The sequence below is a fragment of the Raphanus sativus genome, unplaced genomic scaffold, assembly GCF_000801105.2.
Source record: "Raphanus sativus cultivar WK10039 unplaced genomic scaffold, ASM80110v3 Scaffold1979, whole genome shotgun sequence".
Lineage (NCBI taxonomy): Eukaryota > Viridiplantae > Streptophyta > Magnoliopsida > Brassicales > Brassicaceae > Raphanus > Raphanus sativus.
This window is the reverse complement of record NW_026617288.1, coordinates 1-18,064: the sequence shown is the minus strand read 5'-3', so window position 1 is coordinate 18,064 and position 18,064 is coordinate 1. Positions and strand designations below refer to the sequence as shown.

General features: G+C 33.5%; 3 protein-coding genes, 1 long non-coding RNA gene and 1 pseudogene across 4 annotated transcripts; 2 read left to right on the top strand and 3 right to left on the bottom strand.

Annotated features, from left to right (window-relative positions):
• The first annotated feature begins 3,533 nt into the window (after nucleotides 1-3,533).
• On the top strand, nucleotides 3,534-4,856 carry LOC130505059 (photosynthetic NDH subunit of lumenal location 4, chloroplastic). Its single transcript, XM_056999666.1, has 5 exons — nucleotides 3,534-3,966; nucleotides 4,083-4,175; nucleotides 4,320-4,380; nucleotides 4,468-4,536; nucleotides 4,642-4,856. The coding sequence occupies exons 1-5, from the start codon at nucleotides 3,613-3,615 to the stop codon at nucleotides 4,722-4,724; spliced, it is 660 nt and encodes a 219-aa protein (XP_056855646.1). The 5' UTR covers nucleotides 3,534-3,612; the 3' UTR covers nucleotides 4,725-4,856.
• Nucleotides 4,857-5,584: 728 nt separating this feature from the next.
• LOC108840060 (heavy metal-associated isoprenylated plant protein 23) lies at nucleotides 5,585-6,603 on the bottom strand. The gene is made up of 2 exons (XM_018612877.2): nucleotides 6,292-6,603; nucleotides 5,585-6,059 (listed from the first exon to the last, which is right to left on the bottom strand). The coding sequence occupies exons 1-2, from the start codon at nucleotides 6,461-6,463 to the stop codon at nucleotides 5,755-5,757; spliced, it is 477 nt and encodes a 158-aa protein (XP_018468379.1). The 5' UTR covers nucleotides 6,464-6,603; the 3' UTR covers nucleotides 5,585-5,754.
• A 4,415-nt stretch (nucleotides 6,604-11,018) lies between these two features.
• LOC130505058 (uncharacterized) lies at nucleotides 11,019-12,138 on the bottom strand. Its single transcript, XR_008941540.1, has 2 exons — nucleotides 11,691-12,138; nucleotides 11,019-11,619 (listed from the first exon to the last, which is right to left on the bottom strand). It is a non-coding gene; the product is annotated as an uncharacterized LOC130505058 (long non-coding RNA).
• Nucleotides 12,133-14,354, top strand: LOC130505057 (uncharacterized; annotated as a pseudogene).
• A 53-nt stretch (nucleotides 14,355-14,407) lies between these two features.
• LOC108827749 (uncharacterized) lies at nucleotides 14,408-14,923 on the bottom strand. Its single transcript, XM_018601231.2, has one exon. The coding sequence runs from the start codon at nucleotides 14,810-14,812 to the stop codon at nucleotides 14,606-14,608; it is 207 nt and encodes a 68-aa protein (XP_018456733.1). The 5' UTR covers nucleotides 14,813-14,923; the 3' UTR covers nucleotides 14,408-14,605.
• Nucleotides 14,924-18,064: the final 3,141 nt, after the last annotated feature.

The window sequence follows — 18,064 nt, the reverse complement described above, 5'->3', positions numbered from 1 at the left end:
TTGTATATAGTTACCCATTTGAAATATATAAAAATCAATGAATGTTTACTTAAGGTAATTGTGAGATTAGCAACTGATGAATAAATTACATCAAAGTGGTAAAAGGTGATTGAAATGCAAAGTATTGGATCCTACATATGAACATCAAAACAAGACTATAAATTACACCAAAGTGGTAAAAAGTGATTGTGGAATGCAAATTAATTGGAACAAATATAAGAGACTACGTTACAATTTCCACTAAGACCAATTGCCACCATTACTGGAGTGAAAAAAGCTTGATGTTAAATATAGTTAGTGTCCGTCAATAACTGTATCATCTGTACTCAGAACTATCATAAAATCAAATAGGCTTGTGCTCTATACATTAATATATTTATTAAGAATTTAGGGGAATAAGACTTAGAGAAACTGGTAGGGAAACAATAGTATTGGTATCTTGCCAATATGATTGTATTGCTTACGGTGGAGGGAACAGAACAGATCAGTTGATATATTACAAAAATAAAATATTGTCACAGTAATATTAAACGTTCTTTCTTTTTCTATCATTTTGTTTTCGTTTGGTCAATTGTTATCTGTTTATTTGCTTGTAGCAAAAACTATAAACTCGAAATAAATATATACTAGGTAGTTATCCGCGCCTTGCGCGGGATGAGATGGTTAGATCAGCAATTTTTCGAAAATATTAGAAAGTATATATATATATATAGTTTGGAATTTGGGTTTTGTGTGTTTTTTTGTGTTTAATCTCGGTGGTGCTGATTTTACGGTATAGACGTCACTGAGATAGAAACATATGTAAATCCTTTACTTTAGTGACATGTAAAAATTTACTGAAATATAAGAGTAAACACAAAACATGTTACCTGGCAACTGCGAAAGCATGTAATCATTTATTTTATCCACTTCATCATTTGTGGGAGTGAGAATGGCTCAATGTCTATACAAATCCTTAACTGTTGAGGTTTGAAAAGCTTGTCCATAAATCTCTTTTTCCATAGTCTCAATAGTTTATACATATCACCAGTGTGATTTATCTTACTCTGATTCATTTGCAAGAACTTGCATATAAAGATATAATTATTATTATACAATTTGATTTTCATATGAATGATTTTTGTATAATAACATACCTTCCTCATAGGTCATTGACTTCAAACATGTAAGGATTCCACAGAACTTCGCTGTATTCTTTGAACCATGTAAGAAGAACTGATTTTGTGTATAATATCTAATTCGAGTAAGAAAAAGTACATATAATATCTAATCAAATTATATGTACGTAAATATTTGTGTAATCACACTCTTTGCATAGGTTTTATGTATAAAAATTATTAATATATAATCAAATTATTATGTATGTAAATTTTTGTGTAATCAAACTTGTTCTATATTTCTTTCTTTGCATCTTACTCTCGAACTCATTTTGTTTATCTCTCTATGGCTCTCTCTCTCTCTCTCTCTCTCTCTCTCTCTCTATGGCTCTCTCTCTCTCTCTCTCTTGGTATCCCCTTCATCGTAAACCTTTTTTTCTTTGAAAAATATAAAAATGTAAACATTCTTTTAATTCATAGATTATCTTTCAACTACCACAATTTTTATTTATATGGAAATGTTTCCTAGTTTAATATTTTATCATGAATTTTTCTTGGGTGAATTACCAACTAATCATAGTTTGCCAATTAATGTACAATTTTTTCAAATATAATAAATAAAATAATAATAATTTGTGTTAAGTTTTTAAAATAAAAAAAAAATTATTAGCTGCAAAAAGATGAAATTTTTTTAACAATTTTAAAACCGTCACAAAAAATTAAATCATAAACGCTAAACATTATACCCTAAAATTTTATATTTTTTTTACTGATTCAATTAAATGCAAACAACTTTACATGCACAACGTCCTCGTATGTATTAAACAAACATATGTGTTTTACAGAATCTGCTCGATATTATTATAATGCAATGTGATCTAAGCCAATGAAGTAGTCAAACAAATGTGTTTTCTTGCACTGTACGTCTGTTTAGCTTCTTTCTATAACCTTACTTGACAAAAAAGAGAAGAGAACCCTTTTATTAGTTGAAGCTGTTGTTTCGGTTATTCAACTTCCGCGAAGAAGACACACATACTTCTTTATTTTTTGCTTCAAAGAATTCATACAACATATAACTTACATACATGAAACATCAGTGTGCACAAATAACCAAACTATAGAATACAAAAAATACATGACAGTCTATCAAACTTGACTATAATGTTACTGCTTCGTTCAATCCAATTTTGGCTATGCAGAGAAGCAAATGACTCCGAATATTACTTACATAAAAACTATTGTTATACCATAGCAGCAAATGTTTGATCACAATGCAAGACTTCCTTTGAATGTAAGACTTCCTTTGAATAGCAGCAAATCACCATAGCAGCAATTGTTTCACCCACTTGCCTTGTCAAAATACACGACTTCCTTTGAATGTTTGATCACAACTTGATTACTAACGTAATGCTTGCGAGAAACAGAGGTATAAACATCAGCTCCACGAGCAGCTCGGTTCTACAAAAATATGAAAAATGTAGATAATTATGGTCGACCTATAGAACAACAAAAAATAAGTGTAGCGACTATGAAAAACATAAAGTTTATTCTTCGTAAACGTATCAAATCTTTTCCTTCTCTCTCTCAATCTTCCATAGTTACTCGGGACTGATGTTTGCTCGTCCCTTAGCTCTCCCTTAGCTCTTCGTGTTTGCTCGTCCCTTAGCTCTCCCTGTTTGCAAACGGCAAACTCATCCGATTTGGCCTTCGCAACTGAAGTTCAAGCCAGTTGTATGTTCTCCCTAACTTTTGTCCTCCTCGTCTACGCTAAGGGCTGCCTCATCGATCTCGAGGTCAAGAACACGCGACAGAAGACGGCAAGACTCGAAGGGAGAGAACGATGACTCGGATCCTTCCATCGTCGAGAGGTAATGCTTCAAAGTGTTTCTGCTTCGTGGTGGTGAGTTTCGTACGATTTTATCCACATGCTGAGAAGGGGATTCAAACCATAAGTTGGAAATGTAGTTGTTTCTAAATGTTTAACGACAACGTAGCACAAAACGAATGAACAAACAAACAGTTCGCGCATGAATGAAAAAAAATTTGGTTACGTTTCTTGTAATGGAACCAAATAAGAAAACAAAGCAAAGAATTAAATGATCCGTTTTTCTTAAACTCTCTCACAGAGTGACACGTGGATCCGAGCCTTCTCATGCATTCTCACCAAAATCGTTTAAGGAAAGCCTTAAAAATGTTTCTCCTTTAATATATAGGGGATATATTCATAAGGAAACACCACTGGTAAGAATCCACAGTCTCTCAAAAACAGCAATTTTTAAAAATAAAACTTAGTTACCATTTGATAAAGAAGACATAATTAATTAGCTAAATTTAGTTTTGTTTTCATAGAGTCGTCAAAATCTCTTAATTTATTACATGGCAGGTGGGTCCTACAATCATATCCACACTGTTGTTTTTTTTGTCAGTTGTACTCTCGGAAGATTCAAGACCAAACGCTTGCAGTTCCCACAGATAAGGGAAGAAGAGAAGGAAGAAAGCTCTGACGAATCCAACAATGGCGATTTCGACTTTAACACTCACAACATCTATCCATACACGTTCCTTCAGACCCACCATCTCTTCTTCTTCATCGTCATTCTCGTGTCTCTGTTCTTCTTCTCCCATTGACTGCCAGCAGAAACAGAGGAGCTTCACCGCCGGGAAGAAGAACGTTTTCGGAGTGGGTTTAGGCATTTTAGCCGCCACGATTCTCTCTCTGACGCCTCTGGATGCAGACGCCACGAGGATAGAGTACTACGCCACTGTTGGAGACCCTCTCTGCGAATACAGCTACGCAAAATCAGGGCTTGGATTCTGCGATATCGCTGTTGGGTTCGGTGACAAAGCTCCTCGTGGCGTACTTGTAAATGTAATACATCCGTCTCTCTGTAAAGGGTTCATCACTTTCCATGTTTATCACTGACACATTACGCATTGCACAAGTTTTGGTTCAAAGTTTGAGACTTTGGTGCTGGTGGGGTTTAGGTTCACTATACGGCGAGGTTTGCAGACGGAACGTTGTTTGACAGTACCTATAAGCGTGCAAGACCACTTACTATGCGGATTGGTGTCGGCAAGGTATGACCTTATAACAACCCCAATATGTAATACCCTTAGTTAGATTACATTCCTGTTCATAGTTTAATAGGAGTTCCGAGCTGATGTGCATGAGAAAGATAAAATGATGTTAGTTTCTTGGTGCTTACTCTTTGTGATTGTCAGGTTATAAGGGGTCTAGACCAAGGGATTCTTGGAGGCGAAGGAGTACCTCCTATGCGAGTAGGCAAGTAGTATTCTCTAATTTTCTTACGTACGTTCGGTGTCTTTCTTTTATTAGGCTGAAACCAATGTTTAATTTTTTTATTTACAGGGGGGAAGCGTAAGCTTCAGATTCCACCTAAGTTAGCTTATGGACCTGAGCCTGCAGGGTGCTTTTCTGGTACTTCCTAAACCATTCTTTGTATACGTGTTTTTATGCTCTATATGTTCTCAAAGCAATGATATATATGTATATTTGGGGCTATCCTGTATTTGGGTTATGCAGGTGACTGTAACATACCTGGCAATGCAACTTTGCTCTATGATATTAATTTTGTTGAGATCTACCCCGGAAGTAACACAAGATGAAGCTCTAATTTCGTTCTGTAAAGGAAGAAAAAAAAACTGTGTATATGATATATATCACCAGATTCTGAATCATCTGTAAACATTGACATTTTCCAACTTAAACCCAATGAGTAGCTTGCTTTTGAAGAACAAGACATTTCCTCTGTGTAAAATATGGTTGAGTTATGACCTCGGTAAATCATGTAAGGTGGAGAAGCGCGTGTTAGGTTAGATTCAGTCTAGGTCATTTGATGCAGCCTGTGTCACCAAGATGTAAAGAGTCTGGAATAAAGTTGCGATGTGATTGTTCATCGGCGTCATGCATGTCTCTATTTTTGGTCCCCCCACAACAACTTTGGTTCTTGGTATGAACAAAATAGATAAGTAATGCATGAACTGATCTAGGCTTCCATTTACAGATGGATGAAGATGTTTTTAATTGCTTGTGTTACATTGTATACATCTGAAGATCAAGAGTCATATCGGTATATATAGTGGACATTATATGAGCAGTTTATGATGTGCAGTGAAACATATTATTTCTCTCTCTCTCAAATTAGCTTTATGTGATCATTATTACCCACTGTTTTGGAAATTTTCTTTTAGTTACATACCATAAAGAGAGAGTTGGTGAAAACTGAAAAAATAGTTAAGAGTTTTGATTTCCGGAAAGATACCAAAAAGAGCATGAAGAACACCTAAAGCAAAACCAAATGCCAATAAGAACAAAAGTAATCTATGATCGGATGGTGCGATGGATTGGACGGATGATTCAGATGATCTGTAATGGCCAATGATCAAAAGTAAAAAATCTTGAAATTAATTCCATAATGAATAGTTCTTTCTGTAATGTGCCAATTATCACTTTATAACATCCAATTGATTAGTCTATATAATAGGCATTTATTAAAATTAATTAACATTCTTGTAACACAAACAGAAAGCACATGCAAAAGAAGACAAAATCCTGAACAAAAAAACACCAAAATCTATATAACTCATATTTATACATATCTATACATATAAACCGTCTTTATTATTGATTTAGTAATTACATAATGGAGCAAGCATTAGGATTATCATCACTAAACATAGAAGTGTAAGAAGGGTCATCGTTGTAAACAGCCATCGTCCCCGTGGTGGCGTATGGGTCGACTTTTCTGACGTAACCAGGCGGCGCCTTCTTGTCGTAAGCCTGAGCTATGTAGGGCTGAGCCACCAAGTTGTAGGGAACGTAAGGCCATATCTCAGCCTTCTTCCCCGTCGCTTTGGCCTTCTTCAGCACCTTGCTCGGTTCCGCGTAACCACTCACCGTCACCTTTTGCTGCTTCTTGTTTATCTCCACCGATTTAACTCCTGAGAAAGCATATTAAAAGATTTGAAAATGTTAACAAACGATGTATCTTTGTGTATTCACGTACATGTATATGTTTTTGATAGAGTTTGAACAAAACGAGTTGGGCGTGAAAGAAAATACAAAAGCCAAAGTAGCTTAACTGACTACACACTTTCATATAGGATGGAAACGAGAATTTTGATAACCAAATGTTAATTTAGATTGTAAAAAGTTGTTAATTAGTTAATTTACCTTTTAGAGAAGAAAGAGAGTTCTTGACTTTGAGGACACAACCATCACAATCCATTCTCACTTTGAGCTCCACTGTCTGAAACTGCTTCTTCTTCTTCCTCTTGCCATAGCTATGACTTCCTCCACTTCCTATTAGCTCAGATATATACTCTAATGTTCCTCCAACTCCCATCTTCTCGTTCTGATTTTTGGCTTGTTTTTTTTATTTTGCAAGAAAACTACGAATGGGTTATTCTCTTCCTCTGTGTCTCTCAAATATGTATTGTGTTTGTATGGATATTTGTTTTTCTTTCAATCTGCAACGAGTTTCTAGCTAGGTTGTCTCGACTTATATAGCCCTTGTGATATTTTAATAAAATAATATACTTTTGAGTACATTATTGTATTTGGTACGAAAGAAAAAGTATCTTGTTGTGTTTTAAAATTGACACAACATCAATAAAAATTTGGCTCGTTTTATAAAAATATAGAAAAGGGTTACTTTAAGAACTTAGGCTGTAAGCAATATATATGCCAAAGACCTTGTGGTTAAGGTAAAGATAGTAGTTGATGAGTAAAGTTTGGAACCAAGGGGTCACGTACGCTCTTATATGCTAATTTTTGATCAACCAAACCGGTAAAGATCAGAGTTGAACGAAAATAAATGGCTTTAAATTTAAACTGTTTGTGACATATTGCTGAAAAATATATACACGAAGGTTAATTTACGCTACGTTAGTGGAATAAGAACACAACTTTTTAAAATGTTTTTATTTAAAGTTTTGTTATTCATAGGAAGGCAGGAAGAAGGTGAGAGCCATGCATCTGCTAACGAATTCATACTAATTTATCTAAACAATAATAGTCGGTTCACTATTATATTAAAATGGTGATCAATGATAAAACTAAAATTTAGTAAAATTAAAGTTGATAGCGAGAAACATCGAGGCTTACTTCAAAGCAGCTTCACTCACGTACGGGGAGGAGATCTTGAGCGTTCGATGTGTTGACGTGATATAAATCTGACGGCGCTGATTTGAATCCGCGTGTTAGGTTGTCTCCTGATTGGATGAGTTGTGCCACCTAACTTCTTAACTTAGCTGTTTCGTATTTAAGGTTCGCTGGTTATTAGTTTTTCTTTTGCTGGTGTATTAATACATTACACTGTTCTAACGTATTTATAATTTCAGATCATAATTCAATAATAGATACAATATAATTACACATCCAATTATCTGTTAATTTCAGCTTCTCAAATTCAATTTTTGTGTATCAAATATCGTCGAACGATCTTCATTTTCTTCCGTAAATACAAATACGTATACTCGTTCTTTTCTCAGTAAAATAGAACTCATAGAATGGTCATATTATATGGAAGTAACTACACACCAAAAATTAGCGGTACTTTAGCTGACAAAAATGTATAATGTTTTGAAGTTGTCGAGCAAAACCTACAGCAGTCGGTACGTTTAATACTTAGATACCATAATCTAAGCATCTCTACCTATAAGGAACCGGCGAGAAGAAGTTTCCTGCAACAGATCAAAATTTATTTAAATTCATGTCAAGTAATGGGAAAATAAGTATTTAAATCATCAACTATTTGAAATCATCAAATTTAATACCAAGTCACAAGAGATTATCGTTAACTTTATAAAATTTCTAAATCTTCAAATTTAAATCCTAAATTTAAATGAAAACGATTTCTAACAATAACAAATACGATTTCCGGTGATAAGAAGAAAATTTGGTCCAATCACAGAAACAAAAATCACAAAAAATCGTTTTTTATCGTTGAAAATCATGATTTAAATTTGTAGATTTCGAATGTTTAGGTTTGGTGGCGAAGATAATTGATATAAAACTAACTAAAGTTGTTTGTGATTTAAAAAAAATAATTTTTAATCATTAATTTGAAAAGTCAACTATTAATTGGTGAATAAAATCGTGCGAACAATATTTCAGTATTAAATTTGTTGATTTCAAATAGTTGGGGATTTAAATACTTACTAGATTTTGATCCGCGCTTCGAAAGCGCGGATATTATTTTTCACTTTTATGAAATATATTATTTGTTTGTAATTATTGAATGTATTTATCTTAGTAAAACTTTCTTTATAATAAATTCGATAAATAGAGTGTCTCTGGTAAACTATGTGTTTCTCTGGCTTTGTTTTATTCCCTCTCCAATCTACATATTTTGACTTGTTGTTAAATTAAATGATTATAGACTTTGATAAGCGCGCATGCACGGGTGTATATTTTGAAAAATATGTTGATATTTGTTTTTCATGTAATTATTAGGGTATAGCAAAATGAATCCGAGGAACATAACTGATACCGATCCAAAAATATAGTACCAAACCCGAACATAAATTGATTAAATATTCAAATTATTCAAAATTTTGGTATTTAAAAAACCAAATCTGATCCGAACCGAAGAATTCAGATACCCGAATTTATCTAAAAATAGATTTACATATTTTGTACTTCAGTTTAATAAGATAGACTAAATTTTGATCTGCGCTTTAAAAACGCTGGATATTTTACTATAAAAATTTTCATTTACAAACTTACAATTTTTTTTGTTAATTTGTAAATTTTTTTCTATATTTTAAATATTTTTTTCCATTTAAATCATCGATTTTAAATTTGAACCTGACCCACGGTCGAACTGGTAAGCCTTGTGATCCTATATGTAATTCGGTTTAGATTTTAGGAAATATTCATTATTTAAAAACCTGATAAAACCCTAAAAAATCGCTAAAATCTGAGCCTACCCGATTGAACTAATTAGTAACCGATATGAAACACAATACCATAATAGTTATGCTCATATGAATATAATTAAGTGAAAATCAAAATAGTATACCAGTTATGTTTATTTTAAAAAGATTTAAAATTGAAATGAGGTATAGTTAATCTTTGTAATTTGTCTCACATTGATTATTGCTTATTTTAATATGTTACAATAAAAATGATCAACTATTTTTGTTTAATTTTTTGTGTTATGATAATTATTTGATAAAAATATTCTTAAATGTTAAAAAATATCCAAATGCTTATTTTATATATGAGTTTGTTAAACATTTATTTGAATATTTTATATTTTGGTAAAAACAAAAACACATTTTATAAAAAAAAAATTGTTTTGACTAAGATGCGTAGTGATATTTTTTAATAAACTACAATGTGCTGTTAAATTATAAAAGGTTTGTTTAGAATACAATTTTTATGGTAACTAATTTGGAAATGGTGATACAGTGGAACCTCTATAAATTAATAATGTTGGGACTACACTAAAACTATATTTTTTTATTAATTTATAGAGATTATTAATTTATCGAGGTATTAATTGAACCAAAAACTCAATTTAGGACTATGAAATTATATTAATTTATAGAGATATTAATCTATCGATTATTAATTTAAAGAGGTTATATTGTATTTACAACAAAACTATAAATAATAACTCCCATATCAAATTTAAATTTTGCCAGCCGAATTAAGTATTTATTATTTTAATTAGGCTTGGGCAAAATATCCGAGAACCAAACAACCGAATGAAAACCGGTTCGATAAAACCAGTTTGGTTTGGTTTCAGATCTTTTTAATAAACTAAGCGGTTGCTGTTTTTGTGGTGTAATGGTGGTCGGGTTTTCAACCGAACCGACCCGACATCCATTTGATTACATTCGACACCCGATCTATTAAGACACAACCCTAGCTTCTTTTAGTTTTCACTTGGATAATGGCGATCTTTGTTTTGTTTTTCATTTTAATAATGGTGATTTTTTGTATCATTTCTATTTTATTAAAGTTTTAAAGTTGTTTTTATCTTTCTGTCACATGCCTTTGATCAACAATAGTAGAACATTTAAGCTCGGTTGGTTGCAAAGGCAACTTTAGTAGCACTTTTGAATGCAACTAATTTGTACTCGGCAATCCAGCACTATTATACAAAGTAAGCTCATTTTTTTACTCTTTTACCATTTAGTTCTTTTATTTCTGTTTCTTAAATAAAATCTTTTGATTTAGGCACAATATGTGATTGTAAATAATAAACAGAGTTTTTTATCAAGTTTTTTTAGTCAAACCGAGTACAAATTAGTGTTTAAGAACCGAAACCCCATTTAAGAACCAAAACCCGTAAGTAACTCGAGATCAAACGGTTTTAGTTAAAATTACAAAATCCGAACCGAATCCGATAAAATCCGAACCGAAACCAAATTCATTTATGAATAAACATTGAATATAATATATTAATTGTTTGGCCGAAATTAATATTTTGAAAAGTCAACTATTAATTGGTGAATAAAATCGTGCGAACAATATTTCAGTATTAAATTTGTTGATTTCAAATAGTTGGGGATTTAAATACTTATTTTTCCATGTCGAATAATATGGTTTTATTGCCAACAACCAGAGTCCAAACCTGTCCAAACCTGACCATAAAAAAATGTAGAACTTTATAATGCGGACAAGACAAGATTTCAATGATAAATGCCTTGAGTGGATAAAAAAAGATGCACCTTTGTGGTCGTTTGGTTTAGTGTGTTATCTTTCTTAGATTCTTAAATTTGTAGTTAGGAACACAACAATAATGCAAAAGGGAACTCACGTAAAGTGAATGCCGTGTCAACTTTAAAATTCATCAACATTCTTTTAGTTTGCGAACTTAAGCTTATACTTGCTCACAAAATATATGAAGATTCAAATAATAAATTGAAAATGGGAGAATTACGGGCGATGCTAACAAAAATTTAAGCGCATTTTAAACTTGCTCACAAAATATCTGTTAAAATTCTAACTCAGATAAGAACAACTGTGATTTTAAACACCAAACCAGTGATGAGTCCTAAAAGAAACAGTGTCTGCTTTATAGAGATATAAACAGAACAATTGAGAATCGATGATCAATGATCAAGTGAGAGTAGCACAAGTTGCATAAGATTTGGAGAAGAGTTACAGCCAGTTCTGTGATGGCTCTGTTTCTTGCACGTTTCACCCATTCTCATTCACTATTTCCTCTGCTTTACTTCCTTTAAACACACCTTCTTCAAGTGCAGCAGCTGCTTCTGCTAGTTTGCCCTCGGCCAAACAATTATCGACGTTTGTAATTACGCCTCCGTTAGATTGGTCCACTTCCTTGAACAGTAACAGAAAGAAAAAATCAAAGGAGGCAATTCAAATTCAGAGTTTTGAGTGTATACCTTTTGTTTCTTAAGTAGTAGCATTATAGCATAGCTTGAGCCACGATGCCATATGTGCTAGTGAAAGTGCTAAGATTCCTCCGCCACCAGGTGGAGTGAGACTGAAGTGTCCAAGTGTTCCTTTCAAGATATTAAACTGAAGATACAAAGAGTAAGAAATTGGTTCAACTCTCTTTAACTCCTTTGCGATCTGTGAATTAAGCTCACCTTATGTATCTGTATCTGTTCGATTGGATCGTGCTTCTTGTGGAAGAGATGATAACACCAAGTCTAACATTGAGTCCTGATGAATTCCTTCAAGATAAGTCTGAAGCATATCTATCTCTTTGGAGAGTGTATCTTCCAGCGCAAGTGATCCCTACAATAACCAGTTGATATAGAAAAGCAGAGTTACATGACGTTAACATGATGAACCGACAACAAAATCAGACCATTCGTTGCTTAACAATACAAGCTTATCAACTGAATGACTTTGGCGAGCCTCTTCAGTACGTATATTTAAGATATTAGCCTTAAACGGCGTCGTATATCAAGTAGTACTTAAAAAAATAAGGGCATTTTCGTTATTTTCCATACAACCCAACCCCCTTCCCTTCACTTTAGGAGGTCCTCCAGTTAAAAATATATATATATATATATTTTTAAAAAAATTTGTTTTGACTCATAGACAGACTAAAAAAAGATGTCGTCGTCGTCGTCATCAGCTTTTCCAATCCTGAACAAGCGACCAATTGACAAGTGGAAGGTTACTGAGTTGAAGGAAGAGCTTAAAAGACGTCGACTAACTACTCAAGGCTTCAAGCTTGATTTGGTTAGGCGTCTTGATCATCATTCCCTTCTTTCTCACCACCAACAAGAATCTGAAAGACTCAATGCCGCTGCTCTTGCCCCCCCTGCCAATCAGCAGCCTGTGGTTATTCATGTACCTGGAGGCTACGTTGCACCAGATCCAGTGCAAACCACTCCTCTAACTGGGCACACTCTTCTCAAATCTCATGTAGAGTCTGAGAATAAGGAAACGTTTTGCGGGTTGGATCCTAAGGCCCAACCTACTGAAGCAGTGCTTGAAAAATGTGCTACACACTACCAGGTATCTGAGGTTATCCCCTTTACTACTGGGTTTGAGGTAAAAATCTTATTGTATTTCTACTGTTTGTGTCTCAAATAATGTAAAAATAGAACTAAAGGGTAACCAAATTGCTGATAATGTCAAATTAGAACATAGTGTTAATAAGTCCCAAGAGCCATCGACAGTCATTGGCGAATCGCATCCAATGGATGTCGAGAAGCCGCCACTTGAGCAGAAGATATCTGTTGGGAGTGGAGATGCTGCTAATGCAGATATGACCAAAGGAAATAATAATAAGTGCAATAACTGCTCTCAATTGAGTGAAAAGTTGAATTTAGATAGAAGTTCTGGTGATGAGTCTATTATGGATGATGAGCCTGAGACAAAGCCAACCCAATCAGTTACCTCTCATCAAGTGAGTGAGAAAAATGACTTGCTTCCTGAGAATCCTGATATTATGGATCTTGGGAAAGGGGAAGCCCCTGATAATAAGAGCCCCCATCCACTGGTGGTTTCTGACAAAAGAAAGCTTCCTGTTAACGGTAAGGCTTTCTCCTTTTTTTCCATTTTATCATTTTGTTTTACGTGCTTAATCCCAGCTTCTATGTTGGCTTGTGAAGCATATATTGCTAGTGTTTTAATAGTTGTTCATCTTTGTTTTTATGTCTGCTTCTTATATCAAGTTTGACTTCTACCTCACTGTAGATCAAGATGCTGTTGGAAAGAATGAGCCTGCAAAGAGGCAACGCCGATGGAACTCTGGGACTATTAATGTTCCTGAAGCACAGGAACTTCTCCCGATCTTACTCTTCGGTTAGTGAAGATGGACCCAAGGAACGCGTGTGTATGTTAACCGTCACCTACCCCTATGTATTTTTCCATCTCTTATTTCGTTGTCTTTATTATATAATGTGTGCTCAATATTTGGTGACAGTTCCTCCATCTCCAAAGGAGCCTACCAATTCCCTCAGGATTGATCGTTTCCTTAGGCCGTTTACACTGAAAGCTGTTCAAGAGCTTTTGGGTAAAACCGGAAACGTCACTAGTTTCTGGATGGACACCATTAAGACCCACTGCTATGTATCAGTAAGACCCCGTCCCCTTCTTCAATCTTTTTTGGTTTACAAAAATGTTAGATTCCGGTTTTGTTCTTCTGACTTTCAAGTGTCTATAGAATTTCTCGTAACTGATAGTTGGTGTGATGTGAATGGCTGAATGCAGTATGGTTCAGTTGAAGAAGCCGCAGCAACAAGAGAAGCAGTGTATAACCTCCAATGGCCACCTAACGGAGGCCGCCTTCTGACAGCTGAATTTGTTGGACCAGAGGAAGTGAAGGCAAAACTGGAAGCTCCTCAGTCACAGACTCAGGCTCCTTCGCAGCCACCTCCAACTGCTTTGCCACCACCACCGCCTTTGACCAAAGCACCTCCAGTCAAAGAACGCCATGTCCTTCCTCCTCCTCTTCCTCTAGTTGCAAGAGCCTCCCATAGTCACTCTGGATGATCTTTTCAAGAAGACAAAGGCAATCCCCAGGATATACTACTTGCCCTTGTCAGAGGAACAAGTTGCAGCTAAACTTGCAGCTAATAACAAGTGATCTTGACATCTTGGAGGCTCTTAGGAATTTAGCTTAGTTGCAGACAAAAGTTGAGGACTTTGTTCAGTTTGGTTTGGTATTTCTAATGATAGAACGCAGGAGAAGAACTCTTTATGTGTTTTTTCACTTTACTTTGGTGCCTTTTGATGTACGAACAAAAGTTGGTTGTGCTGGACCTCTCTGTTCTTTATTCCTTTTTTTTAAAGATCTTTGGTTTAAACTTTAAATTAAGTACTGACAAGGCCAAAATTATCGCAAGTAAAATTCTTAGTCATTAGATCATTTTAAGGAAGCACCTAAGTCACTGACAGAGTTTAACTTTCTTCCATATAAACACGACCACGATAATGTTTCAGACACATCCCACATACATACATGTTACATATACAAAGGACAAATTACATATGTCTGAACCAGTCCTCAGAGAATATCCTTCCTTAACCTTAGGTTTTACTCTTACGATTTTATGCTTTGTTCATTATAAGAAGACGAGCGAGAAGGGTAGACTTTGTTAGAATTCCTACCGGCTGTGGCTAAAGAGGTCTCAACGACGGCGACACTTTGATCTTTTTCTTCTCTCTCCTTTTCTCTCTTTGTAATCTTCTCCTTCAGCTTCTTCTGCATAAGATTTACGGGTGCGTAACTTGCTCCGATGGACGACATCTTTTGTTTTAGTGTTTTATCGACGATGTAAATGTTGTAATTATGTAATTGAGAGTTTCCAAGTGATGTTGAGTTTCTTGAAGAATGCCTTATTTATAGAGGTTTCTGTGACTTCATTCCCCTTATTATATATTTTAGTTTTTATATATAATAAGTTTTAGCTCTTGTGTCTATAGTTTTCATGATGTTCCATGTAACAATTTCATAAAGTGTATATCGAACTTACCTCCATTAGATCCATGGTCTGACCTCCACATCTGGTTTGGCACCACAAGTTGATTTCCTTTTTCATTTTCAAATTTTCTTTCTCACCTCTTTTCAAGCCCCAAAAACAGATACAAGTTCATTTTTCTGTCTATTTTGCAGCGCTTAAGATTACCTATGTAGAGTAAATCAAACACTGACCTGATCAAACCAATACAACAAAGGACTAAGATATAAACTATTTTTTTTGTCAAAAATAAATAAATAAGAAAAAGAATAGCGGTTCAATATATTAACTGGTTACGTTATAATTGATCGTGTAAAGTTAAATATATAACACAAAACAAACTAGTTATGCCAATTAGTAGTTATATCTAGTGCTTTGTTGTATTGATTGATCAGGTCAGTGTTTGACAGAAAAACCTTAACCGCTGCAAAATAGACAGAAAAAAACCTACAAGGCGATGTAACGTAATTTATTCGTGAGCGAGACTATGCATCAACTCTTTCGCAAATTATCAAAGTCGCTTGATGTCTTAAGAACCATTGTGTGATACTGTGATTAAATGGTCTAAAGTTTAACTCTAAACTATGGCAAGTGGATCCCCCCCCCCACAAATTAGCATATTCTTAATTAATAACTACTAATCATTCATTAAAATAATTAAATAGAAGCGAGGTTTCATCTAATATGTGGCTTTCGCTTTAAGGACGGCTCTTAAATCAATGAGTCAATGACATAAGTTAAAGTTATGGTCCTTAGGGCATTTCAAATCCCACTCCATTTTTTTCCTCTAAAATAGAGTAAAAATAAAAAATGGAGTAGAAATTGCTCCAACCCAACTCCATATCTTACTCTATAATAGTGTTTACTCCATAAATGAAGTAATCTAATTTTTGTTTGTTCATCGATCCATTATGAAATGAGAAATGGAGTAGGATTGGAGTATTTTTATTTCATTTTCACTTTTACTCTAATTTGAAGGAAAAAATGGAGTATTACATTAGTGATGTTCTAAGAGCATTGGTATTCAACTTTGCCATATTTAATATCATAATATTTTCATGGTTCATGTAATCTGAATAATTCATGGACTAAAACTATATCAATTAGCATGTACAATAACTTTTTGATAACAATTCAACTATTCTAAGGATCGTGGTGTCATTTACAAAGCCCACGTGTTTAGAAACTGTTAGGTAAAATTTTAACAGCTTTTTTTCTCTAAACTAGCAAGTAAAACTTCACATAAAAGAATAATAAATTGGACTCCGTCTAGTTGGCCACTAATCTCCAGTTCCCACCTATGTTCTGACTTATCAGATTATTTACTCATTAATAAAATCATATGCTTTGACAGTTTGACTAATAGATTATTTATAAAATAGTGAAGCTTCAGCCGAAATTTACAGACAACAAACTTTGCTTCTAAGAAGATCCAATCCATTGCTATTTTCAATTCTATATGTTATAATAGAGGCAAAAATGTTCTATTCCACTTCTATTTTTCACCTCTAAAATAAAAATTGCTATTTTTTTCTATTTGGCATTCTTCTATTATAAGGTTATACGTTTTTATTTCCAAAATAATCATTTAACTCTCAAATTTGTATACTTATAACCAAAATAATTATTTTTATAGAGAAATAAAATATTATAAGAATACAATTACATTTTTTATTTACATAATAGTCTTTTAATAAAACTTTAGTCTAAACAAATTTATAATTTTATGAAAATATTTTAAAAGTTAAAAACAAATAGGGTTAGTTATCAACTTTTATAAATAAATGGTATTTCTTGTAAAACTAAAATAACTTTTTTGAGAATACTTTCATAGAGGCAAAAATAAAAAAATACATTGGAGATTTTCTATATACGTTACTTCTATAAAAAGACTTTGTAACCTTGACATACAACGTTACTTAGTACTTAGCCGGAAAAAAAATTATTATGAATCGATAATATATGTACGATGTTTATATGATTCACAATATATGTACGAAAAAAATATTATGATTCACATATATCAGCATGGTGATGGACTGATGGTGATGATAATATATTAAAATACTCCATGCTGGTGCTGCATGCTAGTACTGACTTTTTTTTAGCAAAACTAGTACTGATTAGGGGGATGTTAGTTACGTTTTTTTCACAAGAAATTAATTAATATATTTAGCACCAACTATTTGCAATTAGCACATACTATATTGTAAAGAAAAATTAAAGTTGAAATGCTTTAAGGAAGGGCACACCCACCTTTATACACCAACATATTATTTTGGGTTTTCATAATTCATTCTACATTTGGAATTATGTTATTGATCACTGCACTTGATCGACTCAGTTTCCATTTAAACTAAGGCTAATCAATAAGTTTTATATAAACAAGTTAGACGTGTATTAGTGGACCGACTTTAGTTATATGTTCATAATTTCATATGAGTTGTCAAATTTATGTACATAGATGGTGATGGACAATACTTGCCACTCCACTCTCGAAATCAGCAGAACTATTTAATTCACTCATTAATATGTAATACCAAGGTTGTTATTGTTTGCTATGCTTGGAATTAAGAATCTAAAGTAAAGGTGAGTTCTATGATTGAGTTAATCTACTGTCTCATGATAATTCATCATGAGCGGTTTATGTATTATGCGTTGGTCCGTAGCCAGAATAAAAACTAATATGATACACTACTATCTATATTATATTCGTGGTTTGTTTCTCCTTCGGTAACTTAATCATCTCCTTAACACGATGATATGAATTTTTAGAAAATGTATATTGAGTCCTTTAGCGATCAATAGTTAAGTATACGGTTCAAAGTCGTGTGTCAGTTTCAAAACAGTTTATAATTCTCTATATGTTGCGTCTAGATTTGACTTCAAATATTATATCTTTCATTAATATCATCATTTTAATTAAAACTGTGTTCGTTCATAGTTATATCGTTTTCATTAAAGAAACATATAGTAACTAGTTTAGAGCCAATAAGAAGAAATTAAGGGCCAACTGTCTCATGCGTCTTCCTAAAGGCCAA

Excerpts from the sequence above, each read along its gene's own strand:
- LOC130505059 (XM_056999666.1), top strand. The coding sequence starts at position 3,613 with ATGGCGATTTCGACTTTAACACTCACAACATCTATCCATACACGTTCC. Across the intron at positions 4,381-4,467 it reads AGTACCTCCTATGCGAGTAG|GGGGGAAGCGTAAGCTTCAG; the intron begins GCAAGTAGTATT and ends TTTTATTTACAG. Across the intron at positions 4,537-4,641 it reads GCCTGCAGGGTGCTTTTCTG|GTGACTGTAACATACCTGGC; the intron begins GTACTTCCTAAA and ends TGGGTTATGCAG.
- LOC108840060 (XM_018612877.2), bottom strand. The coding sequence starts at position 6,463 with ATGGGAGTTGGAGGAACATTAGAGTATATATCTGAGCTAATAGGAAGT. Across the intron at positions 6,060-6,291 it reads CTCTCTTTCTTCTCTAAAAG|GAGTTAAATCGGTGGAGATA; the intron begins GTAAATTAACTA and ends ATGCTTTCTCAG.
- LOC108827749 (XM_018601231.2), bottom strand. The coding sequence starts at position 14,812 with ATGTCGTCCATCGGAGCAAGTTACGCACCCGTAAATCTTATGCAGAAG.